The sequence below is a fragment of the Trichechus manatus genome, unplaced genomic scaffold (genome assembly GCF_000243295.1).
Source record: "Trichechus manatus latirostris isolate Lorelei unplaced genomic scaffold, TriManLat1.0 scaffold00070, whole genome shotgun sequence".
Classification (NCBI taxonomy): Eukaryota; Metazoa; Chordata; class Mammalia; order Sirenia; family Trichechidae; genus Trichechus; species Trichechus manatus.
In genome coordinates, this window is record NW_004444006.1 from 13,444,054 (window position 1) to 13,470,097 (window position 26,044).

Here is a 26,044-nt window from a genome sequence, read left to right on the forward strand (position 1 = left end):
GTTCTTGGGACTTGAGCTGTCAGCTTACCTGCCAAACCTGGGATTCATTGATCTGCACAGCCTGTGAGTGGGAGCCCTGCTCTCCAACCTTCCGATCTTGGGCTTGCCAGCTTCTGCAGCTGTGTGACTTGGGAGAGGGCTCTACCCTGATCCACGGACTTGGGACTTTCTAGCCTCTACAATTTTGTGAGCTGTTTCCTTGATATAATCTTTCTATATATATATACATATATATATATATACACACTTTACTGGTTTTGCTTCTCTAGAGAACTCAGCCTAAAACACCCACATAATTAAGATCTGTCCCAACTAAAAGGCTAAAGGGCAGTGTTCTAAAAGAGCAACTAAATATTGCAAATTTAATAGATAAAAACACCCAGCTAATTGTTTTCTTAGAAGAACAATGTATACTGAGTAACATGAAAGCATAAAGTTTTTGAAAGTTCTTTTTAATTTTGATAATTAAAAGTAGTACCTTTGGGTGGCCCTTTAATTTCTGGGATGTCCTTGGGAATATAATTTCTTATGGTATACAATGTTGAATAAAATTGACAACAAGGACATCATACGTGAAGAAAGCAAAGAGTCATTAAAAAGACGGGAAAGCAAGAAAAGACCAAAACGGATGTCAGAAGAGACTCTGAAACTTGCTTTTGAATGTCAAGTAGCTAAACCGAGAGGAAGAAATGATGAAGTTAAAGAGCTGAACAGAAGATTTCAAAGGGTGGTTCAAGAAGACAAAGTAGAGTATTATAATGAAATGTGCAAAGACCTGGAGTTACAAAACCAAAAGGGAAGAATACGCTCGGAATTTCTCAGTTTGAAAAAAATGAATAAAAAAATCAAGTCTCGAGTAGCAATACTGAAGGATTCTATGAGGAAAATATTAAACGATGCAGGAAGCATCAAAAGAAGATGGAAGGAATACACAGAGTCACTATACAAAAAAGAACTGGTTGATGTACAACCATTTCAGGAGTAAGCATTTGATCAAGAAACAACGGTATTGAAGGAAGAAGTCTAAGCTGCACTGAAAGCATTGGCAAAAAACAACACTCCAGGAATTGACGGAATGCCAACTGAGTTGTTTCAACAAACAGATGCGGTGCTGGAAGTGCTCACCCATCTGTCAAGAAATTTGGAAGACAGCTACCTGGACAACTGACTGGAAGAGATCCATATTTATGCCTATTCCAAAGAAAGGTGATCCAACCAAATGTGGAAATATCGAGCAATATCATTAATATCACACACAAGTCAAATTTTGCAGAAGATCATCCAAAAGTGCTTGCAGCAATACATCGACCCAGAACTTCCAGAAATTCAAACCAGATTCAGAAGAGGACATGGAGCCCGAGATATCATTGCTGATGCCAGATAGCACCAGGCTGAAAGTAAAGAATATCAGAAAGGTGTTTACCTGTGTTTTACTGACTATGCAAAGGCATTCAACTGTGCGAATCATAACCAATTATGGATATCATTGCAAAGAATGGGAATTCCAGAACACTTAATTGTGCTCATGAGGAACCTGTACATAGACAGAGAGGCAGTTATTCACACAGAACAAGAGGATACTGCATGGTTTAAGGTCAGGAAAGGTGTGTATCAGAGTGGTATTCTTTCACCATACTCATTCAGTCTGTATGCTGAGCAAATAACCAGAAAAGCCGGAGTATATAAAGAACGGGACATCAGGATCGGAGGAAGACTCATTAATAACCTGCGTTATGCAGATGACACAACCTTGGTTGCTGAAAGTGAAGAGGACTTGAAGCACTTACTGATGAAGATCAAAGACCACAGCTTTCAGTATGGATTACACCTGAACATAAAAAGAACAAAAATCCTCACAACTGGACCAACAAGCAACAACATGATAAACGGAGAAAAGACTGAAGTTGTCAAAGATTTCATTTTACTTGGATCCACAATCAACATCCACGGAAACAGCAGTCAAGAAATCAAACGATGCATTGCATTGGGCAAATCTGCTGCAAAAGACCTCTTTAAAGTGTTAAAAAGTAAAGATGTCACTTTGAAGACTAAAGTGTGCCTGACCTGAGCCATGGTGTTTTCAATCACCTTACATGCATGTGAAAGCTGGACAATGAATAAGGAAGACTGAAGAATTGATGCCTTTGAATTGTGGTGATGGTGAAGAATACTGAATATACCATGGACTTCCAAAAGAACGAACAAGTCTGTCTTGGAAGAAATACAGCCATAGTGCTTACTGGAAGCAAGGATGGCGAGATTATGTCTCACATACTTTGGACATGTTATCAAGAAGGATCAGTCCTTGGAGAAGGACATCATGCTTGGTAAAGTAGAGGGTCATCGAAAAAGAGGAAGACCCCAATGAGATGGAATGACACAGTGGCTGCAACAATGGGCTTAAGCATAACAAGCATTGTGAGGATGGTGCAGGGCCGGGCAGTGTTTCGTTCTGTTGTACGTAGTCGCTTTGAGTTGGAACCGACTCGACAGCATCTAAAAACAGCAACATGGTACACTCTATCTAGTTGGAAGGCACAAACAGAATTGTTTCTGCTTGTGTGTGAAAAAAACCTTGTGGTGATTCAACAAACAGGCTTTGGTTTAGAATAAGATGTCTGTCCTAGATGCCCTATTTCCAGCACTTGTTGAGCCTTACTGAGGATTACAATGCAATGAGCCAATAATGCGTTTTGGATGGGACACTTGCTGATAGACTGAGATATATTTGGTATTAGGAAAATTAATGTTTTGACTATCAAATATGCCCTAAGAATTTTCTTGTTTCTACAAATTAAAAATGATGAAGATGTAGATATTAAATGTAAGACATTTGCAATGCTTGTCTAAATCCTGTCATCATCTCACCCAGTTTGTTGTTGTTGTTAGGTGCCATCAAGTCGGTTCTGACTTACAGCACCCCTATGTACAACAGAATGAAACTCCGCTGGTCCGGAGCCATCCCCACAATCCTTGCTATGCTGGAGCCCATTGCTGCAGCAACTGTGTCAATCCACCTCATTGAGGGTCTTCCTCTTTTTTGCTGACCCTCTACTTTACCAAGTATGATGTCCTTCTCCAGGGACTAGTCACTCCTGATAACATGTCCCAGTTTATTCCTTTAAAATTCCCAACCACTTAGTCTTTCCTTCTATTGGGTACAAGCTTCACAAATAGTGTAAAGCAGTCAATTGTTTTTATTGAAGTAAACTTCATATAATAGTAAATTCATCATTTTAACCATTTTAAACTGTACAATTCAGTGGCATTTAGTACATTTACAGTGTTGTGCAACCATAACCACTAACCATTTACATATCATTTTCATTTCCCCAAAAAGAAACCCCTACCCATTAAGCAGTCATTCCCTATTCTTCCCTCCTCCCAGTCCTGGGCAACCACTAATCTGTATTCTGTCTCAGTGTATTTACCTATTCTGGATGTTTCATATAAATGTAATCATACAATAGGTGTCCTTTTGTGTGTGATGTCTTTTCACTTAGCATGGTATTTTCAATATTCATCCATGTCGTAGCATGTATCAGTACTTGATACCTTTTTATGACCACATAATATTCCATTTTATGACTATTCCACATTTTGTTTATCCATTCATCAGCTGATGGACACTTGGGTTGTTTACACCTTTTGGATACTGTGAATAGTGTTGCTATGGACATTTCTGTATAGGTATTTGTTTGAACATTGGTTTTCAATTCTTTTGGGTGTATACATCAGAGTGGAATTGCTAGGTCATATGATAATTCTATGCTTAACTTTATGAGGACTGGTCAAACTGTTTTCCAAGTGGCTGCACCATTTTATATTCCCACCAGGAATGTATAAGACTTCTAATTTCTTCACATCCTCACTAATAGGTTTTTTTCTCTCTCTCTGTTTTTTAATTATAGCCATCCTAGTGGGTGTGAAGTGGTATATCATTGTGTTTTTGATTTGCATTTCTGTGATTGCTAATGCTATTAAGCATCTTTTTGATGTGCTTTTTGGACATTTATATATCTTTGAAGAATAGTCTATTCATGTCTTTTCACGATTTTTAAATTGGAGAGTTTGTCCCTTGGATATTGAGTTTTAAGTGTTGTTTATATATTCTGAATCCTCGATCCTTATTAGATATATGACTTGCAAATACTGTCTCACATTCTGTGTGTTGTCTTTTCAGTTTCTTGATAGTGTCCTTTGATGTACAAAAGGTTTTAATTTTGATGAAGTCCAATTTATCTATTTTTGTTGTTGTTTGTGCTTTTGGTATTGTACCTAAGAACACATCCATTGCCAAATCAAAGGTCATAAAGATTTACAGGTATATTTTCTTTTAAGTATTTTATAGTTTTAGCTCTGACATTTAGGTCTTTGGTTCATTTTGAGTTAATTTTGTATATGGTGTGAGGTATGGTTCAACTTCATTCTTTTGCATATGGATATCCAGCTGTCCCAGCACCATATGTTGAAGAAACTAGTCTTTCCTACATTTAATGGTCTTGGCACACTTACTGAAAATCAACTGGTCATAGATGCATGGGTTTATTTCTGGACTCTCAATTATATTCCATTGACCTATACGTCTGTTCTTTTGCCAGTACCTTATTGTTTTGATTATTGTAGCTTTTCAGTAAATTTTGAAATCGTCAAGTGTGAATCCTCCAACTTTGTTCTTTTTTGGCTATTCTAGTTCTCTTGCCATTCCATAAAATTTCTGCCAAAAAAAAAAAAGCCATTGAGATTTTGATGGGATTGCATCGAATCTATAGATTGCTTTGGGAAGTACTGCCAAATTTTGTCTTCCAATCTATGAATGCAGGATAGCTTTACATTTATTTAGGACTTCATTAATTTCTTTCAACAATGTTTTATAGTTTTCAGTGTACAAGTCTTGCACCTCCTTTGTTAAATTTCTTCCTAAGTATTTTTGGATAGTATTGTAAATGTAATTGTTTTATTTCCTTTTATAATTGTTGTTAATGTATAGAAAACAACTGGTTTTTGCATGTTGATCTTATATCCTGAAACTTTGCTGAATTCATTTATTAGCTATAGTAGGTTTTTTGTGGATTGTTTTTAGGATTTTCTACATGTAAAATCATGTCATCTGTGAATAGAGATAATTTTATTTCTTATCCAACCTAAATGTCTTTTACTTCTTTTCCTTGCCTTACTGACCTGGCTAGAACTTCAGGTACAATGTTGCATAAAATTGGACAAAGTGGGTATCCTTGTCTTGTTCCTGATCTTAGGGGGAAAGGTTTCAGTTTTTTACCATTGAGTATGATGTTAGCAGTGGGTTTTTCATAAATGCCTTTTGTCATCTTGAGGAAGTTCCCTTCTATTCCTAGTTTCTCGAATTTTTTTTTTAATCATAAAAAGGTGTTGGATTTTGTCAAATGCTCTTTCTGTACCAATTGAGATGATCATATGGGTTTTTTTTCCTTCATTCTATTAATGTACTATATTACATTGATTGATTTTTTCTGTTGAGCCAGCCTTGCATTCCTGGGATAAATCCAGTTGGTCATGGTGTATTATCCTTTTAATCTGCTGCTGGATTCAGTTTGCTGTTATTTTGTTGAGGATTTTTGCATCTATATTCTTAAGAGATACTGGCTTGTAGTTTTCCTGTGGTATCTTTATCTGGCTTTGGTGATCAGTGTAATGCTGGCCTCATCGAATGTGTTGGGAAGTGTTTTTCCCTCTTCTAGTTTTTGATAGAGAGAGAAGGAGTGGTATTAATTCTTTAAATGTTTGGTAGTATTCATCAGTGAAGCCATCTGGTCCTGGATTTTTCTTTGGAGTTTTTTTTATTATTATCATTACTGATTCAATCTCTATACTTGTCATATAGGTCTGTTCAGATTTTCTATTTCTTCTTGAGTCAGTTCTGGTAAATTGTGTGTTTTTAAGAATTTGTCTGTTTCATCTAGGTTATTTAATTTGTTGGTGTACAATGATTTATCACATTCTCTTACAACCCTTTTTTATTTCTGTAGGGTCACTAGTAATGTCCCCACTTTCACTTCTGATTTTACTGATTTATATTTTGTCTCCCTCTCTCTCTCCTTTTATCCCATCAAGCTAAAGGTTTGTTAACTTTATTGATCTTTTCAAAGAACCAACTTTTGGTTTTGTTGATTCTCTCTCTTTTTCTATTCTCAATTTCATTCATATCTGCTCTGATCTATATTATTTCTTCCTTCTGCTCTTCTTTTTCTAGTTCCTTAAAATATAAAGTTAGGTTATTGATTTGAGATTTTCTTTTTTAATGTAGGCACTTACAGCTATAAGTTTTTCTCTGAAAACTGCTTTTACTTCATCTCATAAGTTTTGTTTTGTTATGTTGTGTTTTTTTTTTTCATTCATCTCAAAGTATTTTCTAATTTCTCTTGTGATTTTTTTCTTTGACCCACCAGTTGTTTAAGAGGGGGTGTTTTTAAATGTCCACACATTTGTGAATTTTTCTAGTTTTGCTCGTGTTATTGACTTCTAGTTTCATTCCAGTGTGGTCAAATAAAGTACTTTGTATAATTCCAATCTTTTCTTAAAATTTATTGAGACTTGATTTGTGTTCTAACATATGGTCTATCCTGGAGAATGTCTCATGTGTATTTAAGGATGTTAATTCTATTGCTGTTGGGTACAATGTTTTATACATGTGTTAGGTCTAATTGGTTTATAGTGTTTTTCAAGTCCTCTATTTCCTTATTGATCTTCTGTCTACTTTTCTATCCATTACTGAGAGTTGTACATTGAATTCTGCTATTATTGTAGAACTATTTCTCCTTTCAATTCTGTCAATGTTTGCCATTTGCTTTGTATATTTTGGGTCTCCTTTGTTAGGTATGCATATGTTTATAATTGTTATATATTTGTCTTAGTTATCTAGTGCTGCTATAACAGAAATATCACAAGTAGATGGCTTTAACAAAGAGAAATTTATTCTCTCACAGTCTAGGAGGCTAGAAGTCTGAACTCAGGGTGCCAGCTCCAGGGGAAGGCCTTCTCTCTGTTGGCTCTGGGGGAAGGTCCTTGTCATCAATCCTCCCAGGTTGAGGAGCTTCTCAGCACAGGGACCCCGGGTCTAAACGATGCACTATTCTCCTGGCTCTTGTTTCTTGATGGTATGAGGTCCATGTCTCTCTGCTTGCTTCGCTCTTTTATACCTCAAAAGAGATTGACTGAAGACACAACCTAACCTTGGGTTGAGTCCTGCCTCATTAACATAACTGCTGCTAATCCCACCTCATTAACATCATAGAGGTAGGACTTACAACACATAGGAAAATCATATCAGATGACAAAATGGTAGACAATCACACAATACTGGGAATCATGGCCTAGCCAAGTTGATACACATTTTGGGGGACACAATTCAATCCATAACAACATTCTTGATGAATTAACTGTTTTGTCAATATATAATATCCTTCTTTGCCTCTTGTAACAATTTTTGACTTAGTCTATTTTGTCTGATATTAGTATAACTATCTAGGTTACTTGGTTACTAATCGCATTGAATACTTTTTTCCATTATTTCCTTTTGAACCTATTTGTCTCTTTGATTCTAAAGTGAGTCTTTCGTAGACAGCACATAGTTGGATGATATTTTTAAATCTATTCTGCCTATTTCTTCCTTTGTTTGTAGGGTTTAATCCATTTAATGTATGTAGTTACTGACAAGGTAGGATTTATATATGCCATTTTGCTATTTGTATTCTATGTCTTATATCTTTCTTTATGTTCCTCCATTCCTGCATTATTGCCTTCTTTTGTGTATAACTGTCTTCTTCTAGTGTACCATTTTGATCTCATGAAGGGGACAATTTAAACCAGTATGTCCTAATGTTTGGAGACTGAAAATCTCTTCCACTGTTTGTTTTTACTTTGGAATCTAACCTGGTTTAAAGTAGTTACACATTATGAATATGATCACATACTCTTTCATGGAATCCCTCCAAATACTACATAAAACACTTGGATTCAAGCAATTCAGTTTGAAAACGATTTATTCAACTATTGATTTTTTTTCTCTGAGTTGACTTCCAGAGTCTTGCTGAACACTAAAATAATAGATTCATAGAACTGAAGAGGTGGGTCCTCAGAATCCAAGTGGATTCTTGCATCTCTAATTATATCCACTAATGCAAATAGTGTTTCCTAGTCTTAAAAATATCCAGGGCTGGTGATTACACAAATTCCTTCAATTGTCTATCTGCCTTTTAATTTACCTTTATCACTAAGAATTCTCCATTAAGACTACCCTCAATTTCTCTTTTATACTGGAAGGTTATTTGCTCTACTTTCTGCCCACTCTCCTGCTTTATTAGCATCTCTACTTTCTTCTGTTCTTAGCTTTATAAAGTAACCAGTATTCTTACCTTCTGGTTTGGCTGCTGTGGTAGTGTAAAGATAGACTTCCAGTAGGTCCAGGCAAAGAACACAAAGATAGCATGGTAGAGTATGAGGTAGACAACTGAAATAATAAAAATTTCAAGGTTTATATTATATTTTTATCCATTTATAAAGGTTCAAAAAGACATAAAGCTCAACGACAGATTTCTATTTTGTTTTCCTATTACCAAGTACTCTCTGCTCATTCTTATCATTTTCCCATGCCTGGAAGCAACAGAAGTGCAAGAAACCAGGTATAATGCTAAATTTTGAACCAGGGACTTTCTGTTTCATGTTTTAAAAGTTGCCACATGATTCTGGAGTAGAGGGAGAAATATCCTTCATGACAATATGGGGGAAACGACTATAGCCAATTGTCATTATCTCTGCCACTGTGGGTACTGAAAGATGATAGTATTTGCACAGCACTTCAGAGTTTACAATGTACTTTTTATATTATATAGTTTGATTTTCTTAATAACCTTGTGAGATAGATAATAGGACAGAAATTATCTTCCCCGTTTTTTAATACATGAAGGAACTGAGACTGTTAGAGGTAGTTGATTAACTGAAGTCCACAGCTAGTACATAATGTAGCAGGCCTTAAACATAAGCCTTCTAACTCCAAACCCCAAGTTCTTTCCCATAGACCCAAAGTCTAAACACTTCTGAAGTTTGAGTTGCGCCTTCGAGTGAACTGTGAAAAGGGCTCTCCACTCCCTTTCTTTTTATATTCTGCCCTCAGATATGGGAAAATTTGATATTCTTCACAGAGGTGGTTTTAAGAGTGAAGGTCAGTTTACTGTATCATTGTGAGGCCTTAGATGCCAGTCTTATTACCTCACGCCATTAGAAAGATTCAAAGGAATGATGTGACTCAACACCAAGTGCATAGAACTGAGCCTCTCATACATTTATGACTGGACTGAAAAAAGCGTTATTCTTGTGACCCAGTATTCCCATCCCTACAGTACAAGACTTTTTTTATGTGCTTGTTATTTTTTCCTTTTTGTAATTATGAAATCTCATTTTAAAAATAGAGCAATATAAAAAGTAAATGTCCACGCCTCCCCCCCCCCCGCCATCCATCTACACACCTCTAACCTCCCACCTCCCTCTCTTAAGACATACTATCTGTTTGGTGTGTATACTTCCAGATATTCTTATTTCTATGTTGTTGTTATTGTTAGGTGCTGTGGAGTTTGTTCTGACTCATAATGACCCTATGTACAATAGAATGAAACACTGCCCGGCCCTGCACCATCCTCAAAATCGTTGTTATGTTTGAACCTGTTGTTGCAGCCACTGTGTCAATCCATCTTGTTGAGGGTCTTCCTCTTTTTCGCTGACTCTCTACCTTACCAAGCATGATGTCCTTCTCCAGGGACTGATCCCTCCTGATAACACGTCCAAAGTATGTGAGACGAAGTCTCCCCAACCGTGCTTCCATGGAGCACTCTGGCTGTATTTTTTCCAAGACAGACTTGTTCTTTTGGAAGTCCATGGTATATTCAATATTCTTTGCCATCACCAAAATTCAAAGGCATGACTTCTTCAGTCTTCCTTATTCACTGTCCAGCTTTCGCATGCATATGAAGCGAGTGAAAATATGGCTTGGGTCACACTCACCTTAACATCAAAGTGACATCTGCTTTTTAACACTTTAAAGAGGTCTTTTGCAACAGATTTGCCCAATGCAATATGTCATCTGATTTCCCAACTGCTGCTTCCATGGGCGTTGATTTTGGATTCAAGTAAAATGAAATCCTTGGCAATATCAATCTTTTCTCCGTTTATCATGATGTTGCTTATTGGTGCAGTTGTGTGGATTTTTGTTTTCTTTACATTGAAGTGTAATCCATACTGAAGGCTGTAGTCTTTGATCTTCATCAGTAAGTGCTTCAAGTCCTCTTCACTTTCAGCAAGCAAAGTTGTGTCATCTGCACATCACAGGTTATTAATGAGTCTTCTACCAATCCTGAAGCCACATTCTTCTTCATGTAGTCCAGTTTCTCAGATTATTTGCTCAGCATACAGATTGAATAAGTATGGCGAAAGAATGCAACCCTGGTGCACATCTTTCTTGATTTTAAACCATGCAGTATCTCCTTGCTTTGTTCGAATGACTGCCTCTTGGTTTATGTACAGGTTCCATGTGAGCACAATTAAGCGTTTTGGAATTCGTATTTCTATGCTGATATGAATATATGCACACAATATACATACAGAGTTTTTATATTTTAAATTTTCATTATATTTTTGAAGGGTAATACATTCACATGGTTGAAAATTCAAAGGTATAAAAAAATATACAGTGTAAAGTTTCCCTCCTATCCCTGTCCCTTAGCCACCCAGTTCCCCTCCTTGGGGGCAACCAGTGTCATAATGTCATGAGTTTATTGTGTATCCTTTATGATTTTATACATGTAAAAGCACACAGGTAGTATGCTTTTTTTCACAAAAAGCAATATCCTTACACACTGTTTTGCATCTTACTTTTATTTTTCATTCACTGTAAATTGAAGATCATCTCACTCACTTAACATAACTCTGAGAGAATGAGTTTTCTCACTCTTTAAGAAAAATTTGCAGGGGATTCCACTGTATGAATATACCATAATTTATTTAACTAGACTATCTCTGATGGACATTTATTTTCCCCCCTTCTCTTACTAATAAAAATAATGCTGCAATGAATAACTTTATATATGTCATTGGCACATGTACAAAGAACACCCATAGTATCAATTCCCTAAAGTGGGATTGCTGGGCTAAAGGGTATGCCTTTTGGTAGATATTGCCAAATTCCCCTTTAGAGAAGTTGTATTTAATTTACATTCTCATCACCAATGAATGAGAGTGCTTCTTTCCCCAGCCTAGCCCACGTGAAGTGTTATCAGAATTTTTGATCTTAGGCAAGACCTTTAGACTATTTCTCAATGTATTATCTTTTGCTGTTTTTTTTTCTTTTTTTTTTAATGTTTCTTGGGTTTTAAGAGGCTTGTGCAGGGAAGATTACATGATTAAGTTTGAAGGGATATATATTAACTCATGTTCATTTAATATGGAATGAGAGTATGAAACCTTTGGTGGCAAAGAAATTAGGGGAACAATTTTATGTTTACTTTATCATTGGCATTTCAAGGGTAATGAGATTCAGCAATTTGGGTCACCTGAATGGTGAGAACAAAACTCTTACACTTGGCAGTATTTTAAGGGCATTAGCTTAATTTGTATTTCAATGATTGAGGTGGGAAGTGTGAAACTTTAACTTGATTCAGGTGATACTATAAGTAAATAACTGGTTTTATCATGGAACCTGAAATGGCTGGTTCCCATTCCTGTATCCTAGTGTTTGGTAGAAGTAATGAGTAGGGGTTTTTTTTGTTTGTTTGTTAGAGACGAGTGGAAAATGAGGCAACTTGAAGTTAAGTGACCAAGCCAAGGTCATTCAGTAGATTGGTAGAATAGGGAATATACTGTAGTTTTAATAAAATACTAGAGTTAGATGAGACCACAAAGATCATCTAATTCAACTCCCTCATTTTACAGATAGGTAACTGAGGCCCAGAGAGAGCAAGGGGCTTGCTCAGGGTCACCCAGCAAAGTTATGGAAGCAATGGAACCAAAATTCAGGTTTCCTGACTCCTAGCCCAGAGCTCTTTTCCTTAGAGCAGGGGTTCTCAAACTTTAGTGTGCATCAAAATCACCTAAGGAGGTTATTAGAATTCAGATTCCCAAACCCTACACAAAAGATTCTGAGTCAGCAGTCTGAGATGGGGGTCCAATAATCTAGCAACTCCCTAGATGATTCTGAGGCAGATGAACCATGAGAAATAAGGCCTTAGAGGTCATTTGGTTGTTCAGCCTACCATCCCAAGGAGGAAGCTTCTCCTCAACATTCCTGGCAGGTGATTGCCTGCCTCTGCCACATCTCACTCTGGAGTGAGTATTCTTGAAATCTAGGCAGACCTCATGATTCCCAATTTTGTTTTTTTCCTATATATATGATGTCCGTAAGCTATGGTTCACAGATGTGTGGAAGTCCATTATTTTTTTGCCTTAAAAAACATGCAACATATGTCTTTATAATTAATTCTTTTTCACCTGGAATAGTCCTCTTTGTAAACGCAGGGACACTGATCCTTTCTTTTTAAGTGTCATGCTCCAGTGACATTTCAGATCAGTGGAAAAATGAAACAGCTTGTGAACTGCATGCTTGAACTACCACTACTCACTGACATCAGAATGAAGTGAGAAAACACCTTTTTTTAAGCAAACAGGCACAGTAGAGCCTTTTACTTAACTGGCAATGACCACGGTCATGGGTCATCAGGAGCTGCTGAAGCTGTGATTACCACGTGAAAGCCAAAAACCTTTCAAGTGTTTTTTTTTTTTTCTTTCCACAGGTGTAAAGGTTTTCAGGAATAGCAATCAACCATAAGGAACAAGACCAATTGCCAAGAAGAATGCATCTAAGCATGCAGTTAGTCTGAATTTAGTCTCTCTGTTGCAATGTGACTATCTCAGTATGGAAACAGCTTCTGAAATGAGAATGACTATTTGAGATTATTTCCTGAAATAATCACTCATAGACACCTTGATAAAAATTACGGAATCTGAAATTACATGGTGGAAGTAGCATAAAATTGTTATTAGCAACATCTTTCATCAGCAGGATGGCTTTTCTAGGTGTTACTCCCAGGGACTAATGGGAAGTGAGTGATTTTGTGTGTGTGTGTGTGTGTGCGCGCACGTGCACATGCGTGCTTATGTGAATAGGTATGAATGCAACAAATGAACTGCCCTGAATGTAGCAAGATGAGCAACAAAATGGGGAAAGGAGGAAAGTAACGCACCTTTACTACATACATTCAGACACATATACACTAAAGCTGTTACTGTGGCAATTACCTAACATACCTATTTCTTTAAAAGCTAACGTTGGAAATCATGTTTAGTTTAAAAAGATACTATTTTCTATAATATCTTTCATATCAATTGATAACTAAATGCATTTGGGTTGGTAGATGGGGGTTAATAGGGAGAGAGGCATACCTTGCAACTACACGCTACACTTCAACAGCAGCTGTAGCTTTAGCAATTGAGAGTCCTCACTAAAATCCTCATTTTTGCTCAGGATAGAAATCTGGCTGTTATTTGTCAGCAGACAGTCACTTCTCTCTTTGAGTAGAACACCTAGCAATGAGGTGTTGATTCCAATATTCAAGTTCTCTGATCCATACAGGTGATTTGTCTTTCTTTTACTGCCTTAGAAGTGCTAACAAAGAGCTGCATCTTGCTATTTGAATAGCTATTTGAAGGAGAGTTTGGAAAGCAAAAGAGGCCCATAGGTTGTGCCCAAGGGTGTAAGGATTCTACAAGAATTGATCAAAAGTTGTTTCCATGATTTAGCTAGCCCCCAGGAGAATTCAGGAGCCCTGGTGGCACAGTAGTTAAAGCACTTGGCTGCCAATCAAAAGGTCAGCAGTTTGAACCCACCAGCTGCTCCGCGGGAGAAAGATGTGGCAGTCTGCTTCTTTAAAGATTTACAGCCTTGGAAACCCTAAGGGGCAGTACTACTCTGTCATATAGGGTCGCTATGAGTCGGAATTGACTTGACAGCAGTGGGTTTGGTGTTTGGTTAGGTAGGAGAATTCAAGATTTTCCCAAGAGTTGTTTCCCTGGTTTAGTCAGCCAACCGCTAGGAGTCTCTCTCGTTGCCGTCAAGTCAATTCTGACTCATAGCGACCTTATAGGACAGAGTAGAATTCCCCCATAGGGTTTCCAAGGTGAATTCGAACTGCCGACCTTTTGGTTAGCAGCCAAACTCTTAACCACTATGCCACCAGGGTTTCCAGGAGTCTCTCTGATAGTGGGATCAAATTCTGGTGCCAGCATATAGCATCTTGTTTTGAACAGGCATGGTTTTCCTCATTGATGTCAACTTCAAAAGTTAGAGTTGACTCTCAAGAATCTTAATTTCTCTTAGTTATCAATTAGGCATCTGTTATTGTTGTTAGCTGCCTTAGAGTCTCCATCTGACTCATGGCAACCCATGCACAATGGAATGAAACGCTGCCTGTTCCTACGCCATCTCCATGATTGGTCGTGAATTAGACCATTGTGATTCATATGGTTTTCTTTAGCTGATTTTCGGAAGTAGATCACCAGGCCTTTCTTCCTAGTTTGTCTTAGTCTGGAAACTCTGCTGAAACCTGTTCAGCATCACAGCAACACACACGCCTCCACTGACAGGTGGTGGCTGTGCATGAGTTTCATTGGCTGGGAAATCAAACCCAGGACTCCCACATGGAAGGCCAGAATTCTACCACTGAATCACCAATGACCTCTCTGGTCATTAAGCATCTACTAATCATCAATTTATATAAATCTTTTATAAAGCTAGTTACGTTTTCAGTCTGTACCAATTCTTGGGGGGTATTGAGTCTCGTAAGTTTGCCACCCACTGGAAAAACAGGGCTTTTATTTTATATGTCTTAAACTTTTCTAAGTTTCAGAGAGCTTTCTGGTCCTAGTATATTGGAATTTGGTGAACAACACCAATCTAACAAAATCCATAGTCTTCATGTTTATAAACTTAGATTATTATAGCCCCTTTCAGTTTTTGTTTTTCCATGCTGAAGAGGTTTTCTCTTTCTTGTCTGCTGGGGGCATTGAGGTGTCATGCAAAATACAATGGATTTGGAATTAGATGACTGGAGTTTGAACTCTGGATCAGCCACTTAATAGCTGTTTGAGTCTTTAGGAAGCTGGTTAACCTTGCTGATCACCAATCTCTCTCAATAGATAGATTAGAGAGATAGACAGACAGACAGATAGATAGATAGATACCACTAATACCTATCTGACAAGCTTGTAAGGTTGTGAGAACTAATTGACTTAAATGTGGAAGTCTGACATACTATAAGCACTTAATAAACATCAGTTTTCTTCCTCCCCCCTCCTTCTTCTCGAATCTTAGTGATTTGGTTTTTGAGACGTGGTGGTAAAAATTACACAGAGGACTCTAGGGGCAGAAACACCATAGATTGGTTCAAAGGAGGAAAATGGTTTGTTTCTAATCCTCTTCTTAACAACGTCCACCCAACATTTCATTGATCTTGGGTATACAGAAGTACAGAGGGCAACATCCCTCGGGGAACAATTTTTGGCTTATTTTCTGGTTTAAAATGGATATTTGAGAGATCATCACTCCGTATATATACTTTGGATTAAGTACAGCCCAATGGCTCCACGTTGTAAGGGACACTAACAGTAGACTCTAAAAGGAAACAGAGAATCTCTGTTGTCTATATGGTGGGTAGGGATTTGTGTGCCAATTCTCTGCTGGCTGAGAGGGTGGCAGGGGTATTCCCAATCACAGCTTGATTCCCTCAGAATGATTACCTTCTGCTGATACAACCAAGATATCCTCTACATCGTTAACATGATGTTGACTTGCTTTATTTTAATTTCATAAAATTTGAGAGTTGGAAGATCTTAGACACCATTTGGTCCAATGGTCTATATGATGCATAAATCTGCTTCACATTATCCCTAATAATTGGTTACCCAGCTTTTGTTTGAATACCTTAAATGATGGGAAACTTATCGACTCCTGGGGTTGCCCATTCTATTATTGGAACACATCTTCCTCATATTAAGCAGAAATATGCCTCCTGGTAACTTCTTCGCATTGGTCCTAATTTTGTCATCTGGGAGTAATCAGGTTTGCTTAAAAACAAAGAGACTTATATCCAGAACATTTAAAGATCTCTTAAAACTCAATAATAAGAAAACAACTCAATAAAAAATGGGCAAAAGACTTAGATACTTCACAAAAGAAGATATATAAATGATAAATAAGCACATGAAAAGACGCTCAGTATCATTAGTCATTATGGAATTGCAAATTAAAACCACTTCATACCCATTAGAATGATTAAAAAAATACTGATAACACCAAGTGTTAGTGAAGACATGGAGCAACTGGAACTTTCACGTATCACTGGTGGGAATGCAAATAGTAAACAACTTTGGACAGTTTGGCAGTTTCTTATAAAGTTAAACACACTTACCACACGACTTAGCAATCCCATTCCTAGGTATTTACCCAAGAGAAATAAAAACATACATCCCCACAAAGACCTGTACCTATATATTATTATCATCTTTATTCATAATAGCTAAAACTGAAAACAACCCAAATACCCATCAACTGGTGAATGAATAAGCAAACTGTGGTACGTTTGTAATACAGAATACTACTCAGCAATAGAAGGAACAAACTTCTCATACATACACCAACATGGATGAATCTTACATGCTAAATGAAAGAAGCCAGATACAAAAGGCTATATACTGTATGATTCCATTTATATGCTATTTTGGAAAAAGGCAAAACTATAGGGACAGATAGCAGATCTGAGGTTGCCAGGGGTAGGAGCAAAGGGTATTGCTTGCAAAGGGGCAGAGGGAATCTTTTGGGGTCATGTAAATATTCTCTATCTTGATTGTGGTGGTGGTTACATCACTGTACATACCTGTCAAAACTCATCAACCAGCATACTTAAAAAAGGCAATTTTTATTGTGTGTAAATTATACCTCAATAAAACTGGCAAAAACAAAACCAAAGACACCTAAAAATGGGCCTTTTCCCTTGATGTCTTTTTATCTTAGATTTTCTGATATTTAGCAGAACAGATGATGGCTATTTATTCTGACTTCCCAGTCCAACATTTTTATTTTCCTCAACAGCCATACTCTAATGTATTGGGGCATTATAGACTGTAGAAGTTAAAGCAGTGTGCACAGGCACACAGCTAAGGTGGGAAGTAAAATTATGACTCTGAAACCTGGTGTTGGTGGCATTCTAGCTGATCTTTCTTTACACATAAAGAGCTCATAATTTTTGGCTCTGGATCTGCCCCCACCCAGAGGTAACTTGATACAAATGGGAGTTGCTGGGACATAGAGGGAAGGGTACAGGACCATAGAAGTTCCAGCTCATCCCACTGGGGAGAGATGAGTTGAGGCATGGAGGTGTCATAGCTTTGAAATGGTGTATTAAGATGTAGCTATATCAAAAGAGACATGTCAAAATGTAAAGAGGCAAACTCACTTTTAAAAAATGTACCAAGTGATGTGAACAAATGGATACCACAGAACCTTACTTCATCCCTAACCTTTGCAGTGCAGTAATTACAAAGAATTTATACTTCCTACTTTATCTATTTCTGTATTGTTTGCATTTTATAAGGTTCCATTACTTTTATAATGAAGAAAAACAATAAAGTTTTTTTTAAGTTCATCATTGGGAAATGGTCAAATAAATATTAGTATATCCATATTATAGAATACTCTGAGATTATTAAAAGATAAAATACCTTGGTATATGTTAAAATGGAAAGATATCAATGTTATATTATTAAATGAAAAAAGCAAGTTATAAAACAATATGCATAGTGTCATCCAGTTAAAACAACAACAAAGCCTATATAAATATATGCATCTGTACTCATGTTTGTATGCAATTGTAGAGAAAAAGATCTAGAAGAATACAAATCAAACTAAATATATTAGTTACCTGTGAATAGTGATAAAGAGGGGGACAGTGTGAGGAAAACTTTAATTTTTTATCTTATTTCTATATTGTTTAAATTTTCAATAAACACTATTTTTGTAACAAAAAATAATATTAATATTAAACAGTCTTTTAGAAGTGGGATAGCCTCTAAAGGGGAATTTTGTCTGGTTCCCAAAACCTTCATTATAAAGTAATTCTACAAAAATAAATATAAAATAGTATATTACTGAGAGCACTGAGATAACTGCTCAAAACCTAATTGAGGATTCCCTATACAGTCTGGAGGTGAATATTAAACATCATATTATGGCTCAAACTTTTTCCTTTCAGTGCCCTTCCACCCTCCTAGTGTCTAATATGTCTCCAATAAATTAAGGTTAGTATAATCGAGAAGCCAGCACAAAGCAGATATTTCCATGTTCTGGATTTTCAAATGGAAAACTGGATAAGTTCAGTAAATCATTATAACCATTTTAATTTTAAGGGAGAAATCACAGAATTTAGGATGGCAACAATTCAAAACACAAATGAATTCTCAGAGAATGAGCTGACCTTTTGCTTAAAATGATTAATGGCCCTTTTAAAGATGAGCAACTGTAGTCATTACATGACTCTTGATTATATGTATGTTGTCTGACAGTGTCCATCTCATTCCTAAATTCATATCTGAGCCTCACCCCATCCTTGGCCCCTACTAAAACCCTAATCCCCAGTTCACCCTAGATCCTCACTCCATGAACAGAAGACAGAGGATCTCCTAATCTAAGATCTTAGAAATACAGAAAATATGATGCTGAATGAGATCATCTATGCAAAACACTCTTATGAAAACAAAATATATGTATCATTAGCAAGTTTTCTTGTATGATCTATGGAAGAAGACATAAACTCATGATTTAAAAAAAAAGAATTTCTGAGTCCTGTGTAACCAAGGCTGATTCATTTATAATATTCTGGACTATGGTTCAAATGACCCAGGCTTTAGGCCTTTTGTGCACTAGAATCAGTATGACTAGGTAAACATTTATTACTTCTTTGGGTCTCAGTTATTCTACCTATAAAATATTAACGCATGAGTTTTGAAAATCTATTCACAAAGGGTGTTGTAGAGAATTATAGTCCTGAAACACATACTACTTCTTAGAAAAAATAACTTTTAGGTACTCTCCGATACTAATAACAATAGCAATGACAATAATAGTGTCTGCTACTATTTATTTTGTGCCAAGCACTATGCTAAGAGATTTATATGCATCATCTCATTTAGTGCTCAAAACAACCATGAAAGGTGGGTATTTGTCATGGATTGAATTGTGTCCCCCAAAAAATGTGTGTAGCAACTTGGCTAGGTCATGATTCCCAGTATTGTATGATTGTGTTATCTGATGTGATTTCCTTATGGGTTGTAAACTCTACCACTATGATGAGATTATATGTGATCTCCTCATGTGTTGTGAATTCTATCACTGTGATGAGTTTATACTGATGAGGTTGACAAGATTAGTGTCTTAATGCAATCTCTTTTGAGATATAAGAGAGAGAAGCGAGCAGAGATACATGGGAACCTCCTACCACTAAGAAAGCAGTGCCGGGAGCAGAGCGCGTCCTTTGGACCTGAGGTTCCTGCACAGAGAAGCTCCCAAATCAAAGGAAGACTGATGACATGGACCTTCCTCCAGAGCCGATGGAGAAAGTGTTCCCCTGGAGCTGATGTCCTGAATTTGGACTTGTAGCCCACTGGACTATGAGAGAATAAATTTCTCTTTGTTAAAACCATCCACTTGTGGTATTCCTGTTAGACCAGCACCAGATGACTGAGACAGTATTGTTATCTACATTTTACTGAGGAAGAAAGTGAAGCTTACCGAGGTTAATTCTCCAAGGTCATATACGTGGTGTCAAAATCAAGACTTGATCCCAGGTAGGTATGACAACGAAGTTTATATTCTATTGTTATATTCTACTGTTACAATGCTGCCGAAAGTGCAGTAGAGATTAAAATTTATCAAGAACCATCAAGCAGACAGGAAATTGAAAAACTTCTGTAGAATGTTTGACTATGTTTTTCTATGCTTTAAAAACTGAATGAAGGTTATAAGATTTGAGGCTTTCATTTATTTGCCCTTATATTTTCTATGTCTATGCCAAACGATGTTCCTACTGGCAGTTATATACTGCACTATATTCTGGTTTAATAGTGCAGTATAGTTTAAAACAAGTCACAGATTCACAGAATTAGAAGGAACCTGTCTTAGGCTTGTTTTAATAGAGGAGCAAAACCAGTGAAATGTATATATATAAGTATATATTACAAGGAAATGTCACACAGTTGTGCAGGCTGGCAAGTCCCAAATTCATGGGTTAGGCATCAGGTTTGTCTTAAGCTGGGTTCTCTAGAGAAGCAAAACCAGTAAAGTATATATATATATATATATAAACCCATTGCCATTGAGTCAATTCCAACTCATAGTGACCTTATAGGATAGAGTAGAACTGCCCCATAGGGTTTCCAAGGAGCAGCTGGTGGATTCAAACTGCCGACCTTTTTTGGTTTGTAGCAATAGCTCGTAAACATTGTGCCACCACATGTATATATACATACATATATACACACACTCATAGACACACACACACACACACACACATATATATACACACACATACATAGAGATAGAGATTTATATCAAGGAAATGGTTCACACAGTTGTAGAGGCTGGAAAGTCCCAAGTCCATAGGTCAGGCTGGAGGCTTCTCCTGACTCACGCAGCTGCAAGGGCTGGCAAACCCAACATCGGCACGTCAGACCACACGCCTCTGGCTCACAGACTGAGGAGGCCAACAAATCCCAAGATCGGCAGGTAAGAGGGTAGGCCACTGGCTCACAGGCTGTACAGGCTGATGAATCCCAAGATCGGCAAATAAGCTGCTAGCGCAAGTGCCAAGAACTGGAGGTCAGATGAACTGGAGCCAGTTGCAGGACCCAGAGTGAGTACAAGCCAGCAAGCTTTGCCAGAAAGTCCACATATATTGGATGCAGGTCACACCCTCAAGGAAACTTACTTTCAACAGATTGGCTGCTTATAGCAGATCTCATCATGGAAGTGATTACATTATATCAGATCTCACATGGAAGTGATTACATCGTAACATAGCTGCCAAACTACCTCACAACTGCAAAACCACTGAGAATCACAGCCCAGCCAAGTTGACACACAACCTTAACCATCATAAGGCTAGAGGCTTTGCCTGACTCACGTTGCTGCAGGGGCTGACGAACTGAAAATTGGCAGGTCACGTGGCAGGCTGATGGCTTACTTCCCAAGAACCGTAGGTCAGATGATGACGAGTCAGTTACAGGATCCAGAGTGACAGTGAGACTTACTGGGACATCCATTTATATACTGGAGACAGGCTACACCCCCAAGAAAACTCCCCTTTCAACTGATTGGCTGTTCATAGCACATCTCATTGCGGAGGTGATTACATTATATTAGATCTCATTATGGAGGTGATTACATTCTATCAGATCTCAACATGGAAGTGATTACATTATGGAAGAGCAATCAGCCCAATGTCTGCCAAACTACTGAGAAATCATAGCCTAGCCAAGCTGACACATAATATTACCCATCACAGTCCACCTTTTGTCAACTTGGCATCTCTACACATCTCCTTAAACCTTACATAATTTCTAAATAAAGACAGTTTATAAAGTCACACTTGCACCTAACATGATATGACTAACATGTGTAAACTGAAATGCACTAGCCCCATTTACATCTTATATTTATTAAGTAAGGGGATAAGGGAGAGAAGAACACAAAAATATTTGCTATACATATATATATTTTTGTGTTCTTCCCTCCCTTATCCTATATATAAATATACATGTATGTATATATATATATATATGTATATATATATTTATTGTTGTTGTTTTCTTCCCTCCCTTATTCCATTACATATAAAATATAAGATGCAAACGGGTCTAGGGTGTTTTCCATTGTATGCATATTGGTTGTATCAGGTTAGGTGCAAGTACGACTTTATAAATTGTCTTTATTTAGAAATTATGTATGGTTTAAGGATATGTGTACAGATGTATACTCTTGAACGTAAAGTAGCTAAAGCAAATGGAAGAAATGATGAAGTTAAAGAACTGAACAGAAGATTTCAAACGGCAACTAGAGAAGACAAAGTATTATAATGAAATGTACAAAGACTTGGAGTTAGAAAACCAAAAGGGAAGAACACACTCGGCATTTCTCAAGCTGAAAAAACTGAAGAAAAAATTCAAGCCTTGGGTTGCAATACTGAAGGATTCTATGGGCAAAATATTGAATGATGCAGGAAGCATCAAAAGAAGATGGAAGGAATACCAGAGTCACTGTACCAAAAAGAACTGGTAAATGTTCAACCGTTTCAGGAGGTAGCATATGATGAAGAACTGATGGTATTGAAGGAAGAAGTCCAAGATGTTCTGAAGGCATGGGTGAAAAACAGGCTTCAGAAATTGACAGAATACAAGTTGAGGTGTTTCAACAACCAGATGCAATGCTGGAAGCGCTCATTCGTGCATGCCAAGAAATTTGGAAGACAGCTACTTGGCCAACTGACTAGAAGAGATCCATATTTGTGCCGATTCCAAAGAAAGGTGATCCAACAGAATGCAGAAATTATTGAAAAATTAATCTCACATACAAGTAAAATTTTGCTGAAGATAATTCAAAAACAGTTGCAGCAGTACATTGACAGGGAACTGCCAGAAATTCAAACCAGATTCAGAAGAGAACATGGAATGAGGGATATCATTGCTGTTGTCAGATGGATCATGGCTGAAAGCAGAGAATACCAGAAAGATGTTTACCTGTGTTTCATTGACTATGCAAAGGCATTCGACTGTGTGGGTCATAATGAATTATGAATAACACTGCGAAGAATGGAAATACCAGAACACTTAAATATGCTCATGGGGAACCTGTACAAAGTAAAAAACAAGGGGATACTGTGTGGTTTAAAATCAGAAAAGGCATATCAGGGTTGTACCCTTTCACCATACTTATTCAATCTGTATGCTGAGGAAATAATCTGAGAAGCTGGACTGTAAGAAGAATGTGGCATGAGGACTGGAGGAAGACTCATTAACAACCTGTGATATGCAGATGACACAACCTTGATTGGTGAAAGTGAAGAGGACTTGAAGCACTTACTGATGAAGATCAAAGACCACAGCCTTCAGTATGGAGTACAACTCAACATAAAGAAAACAAAAATCCTCACAACTGGACCAATAAGAAACATCATGATAAACGGAGAAAACACTGAAGTTGTCAAGTATTTCATTTTACTTGGATCTACAATCAACGCCCATGGAAACATCAGTCAAGAAAACAAATGATGTTTTGCATTGGAGAGATGTGTTGCAAAAGACCACTTTAAAGCATTAAAATGCAAAGATGACACTTTGAGGACTAAGGTGTCCCTGACCCAAGCCATAGTATTTTCAATCACCTCATATGCAGGTGAAAGCTGTACAATGAAAAGGAAGAGCAAAAGAAGAACTGATGTCTTTGAATTATGGTGTTGGTGAAGAATATTGAATATACCATGGACTGCCAGAAGTATGAACAAATCTGTCTTGGAAGAAGTACAGCCAGAATGCTCCTTAGAAACAAGGATGGGGAGACTTCGTCTCACATACTTTGGACATGTTATCAGGAGGGACCAATCCCTGGAGAAGGACATCATGCCTGGTAAAGTAGAGGGTCAACAAAAAAGAGGAAGACCCTAAATGAGATGGATTGACACAGTGGTTGCAACAATGGGCTGAAACAGCATCAATTGTGAGGATAGGTCAGGATGAAGCAGTGTTTCATTTGTTGTACATGCAGTCACTATGAGTCAGAACCGACTTGACGTCACTTAACAACAACATATATACACACATACATGTCTAATAAAACAAGGAAGAAACACTCATAACAATTACAGTCCTCGTTTCTGCAATGGGTCATGTGGTCATTGCTGGTATTTAGAACAATCTTCTTCCACCACCCATTCCGTATTCTCTTTGCACCTCAGCTAATCATGGTTCTTTGCCTGGTGGGATAACCCAAACCTTCATTCCCGTAGGGTCAGGGCCATTAGTAGTTGTCACAGGCTGGGTTCTCTAGAAAAGCAAAACAAGTGAAGTGTGTATATATATAAAGAGAAAGAGATTTATATCAAGAAAATGGCTCTCACAGTTATAGAGGTTGGAAAATCCCAAGTCCATGGGTCAGGCTGGAGGCTTCTCCTGACTCACAGCTGCAAGATCGAAAGGTCACACAGCAGGCCTCTGGTTCACAGGCTGTGGAGGCTGACGAAACACAAGATCGGCACGGAAGCTGCTAGCTCAAGTCCTAAGAACCGGAGGTCAGATGGGCATCCAGAATGAGCAAAAGCCAGGGAGCTTTGCAAGAGAGTCCACATATATTGGATGCAGGCCACACTCCCGAGGAAACTTTCTTTCAACTGACTGGCTGCTTGTAGCAGATCTCATCAGTGAAGTGATTATATCATTACATAGCTGCCGAACTACATCAGGGAGATGATTACATCATTACATAGCTGCCGAACTACATCATAAATGCCAAACCACTAAGAATCAAGGCCCAGCCAGGTTGACACACAACCTTAACCATCACAGTAGTCATGTTGGAATTAGGTTGCTCTAGTTTTCCAATGACTTTAATCACAGGGCATGGTAGTTCTAAGAGATGTCCTAAGGGATTTCCTGTATTCCAGACATACTCTTCTTTATCTCCACTATGCAGTATCAATCTGATTTCCCATTGGTAATCACAATCAATCACACCAGCCAATATAGTAACTACCTTCTTTGCCTGTTGATACAGAGGCATGAGGACCCCAAAGTGGCCGGGTGGCATTTTTAACTTTCAGTTCAATGGAATTAGTGTTGTGTCTCCTCGTGGGAACATTCCTCCCTTTGGAACTAAGACCTTTAGACCTGCAGATCATAGCGTTGCAGGGACAGGAAGTAAAAATTTTGCGAGTGGGGGACCTCATACCATCAAGAAAGCAGTGCTAGGAGCAGAATGCATCCTTTGGACTGGGGTCCCTGCACCGAGAAGCTCCTAGTCCAGGGGAACACTGAAGAGAAGAAGGCCGACAGAGAAAAAGCCTTCCCCTGGAGCTGACACCCTGAATTTGGACTTTTAGCCTACTTTACTGTAAGGAAATAAATTTCTTTTTGTTAAAGCTATCCACTTGTGGTATTTCTGTTATGGCAGCACTAGATAACTAAGACAGAATTTAGTACCGAGAGTGGGGTGCTGCTCTAACAGATACCTAAAATGTGGAAGCGGTTTTAAAACTGTGAATGGATAGATGTGCCACAGTGACAGAGGACCAGCAGCAGCAGAGAACCAACAACAGCAGAACCAGGAGACCGGTGAAAGACAGCGCTGGAGCCGACCCACGGAGCCAGAGAGCTGAATGCCTGTGAGCAGGAGGCTTCCTGGCGGAGTGGGGTGCCTCTGGGCACTTATCGGTGGACCTAGGTTTGCTGACCCACGGAGCGAGGGAGCTGAGTGCCTGTGCGCAGAAGGCTTCCTGGCAGAGTGGGGTGCCTCCGGGCACTTACCGGTGGAACTACAGAGCTTTGGAACACTTGCCCCAGCAGGGCAGATGCGGGTGTGAGGCCCGAGGGCCAAGAGGTCACAGGAAGCAGAAGTTGAAGGGACAAGGGACACAAGAAGCGGAGCTGCCTCAGTCTCAAAAGGTATGGCCATGACCTCAGGGGTTTCAAAGGGTGGAGCAACGGCCTCTGGTGCTTCTAAGGGTAGAGTCGCCACTCAGATGGACTGGGAGAATGGTGTGCTTAAAGCCAAGGGAGCAGAGGTGCTGTCCCAGGGAGCCTGTAAGGCAGAGCTGAAGCCCAGGGCCGAGGGGCCTCCACTCGTAATCCAGAGACTGTGGCCAATACCTAAAGTCTGAAGGGCAGGGCCATTGTGTAAATTGTCTCAGAGAACAGAGGATTATTTTCAAAG

At 38.2% G+C, this 26,044-nt stretch overlaps 1 protein-coding gene across 2 annotated transcripts in view; it reads right to left on the reverse strand.

The window, feature by feature from the left end:
* Positions 1 to 26,044, reverse strand: part of ZDHHC15 (zinc finger DHHC-type palmitoyltransferase 15) — a 224,416-nt gene that overhangs the window by 137,008 nt on the left and 61,364 nt on the right. For both annotated transcript variants that reach the window (XM_004380170.2, XM_023734698.1), the window contains exon 3: positions 8,391 to 8,485. In XM_004380170.2, coding sequence (XP_004380227.1) covers positions 8,391 to 8,485 — 95 coding nt within the window. The remainder of the gene's footprint in view (positions 1 to 8,390; positions 8,486 to 26,044) is intronic.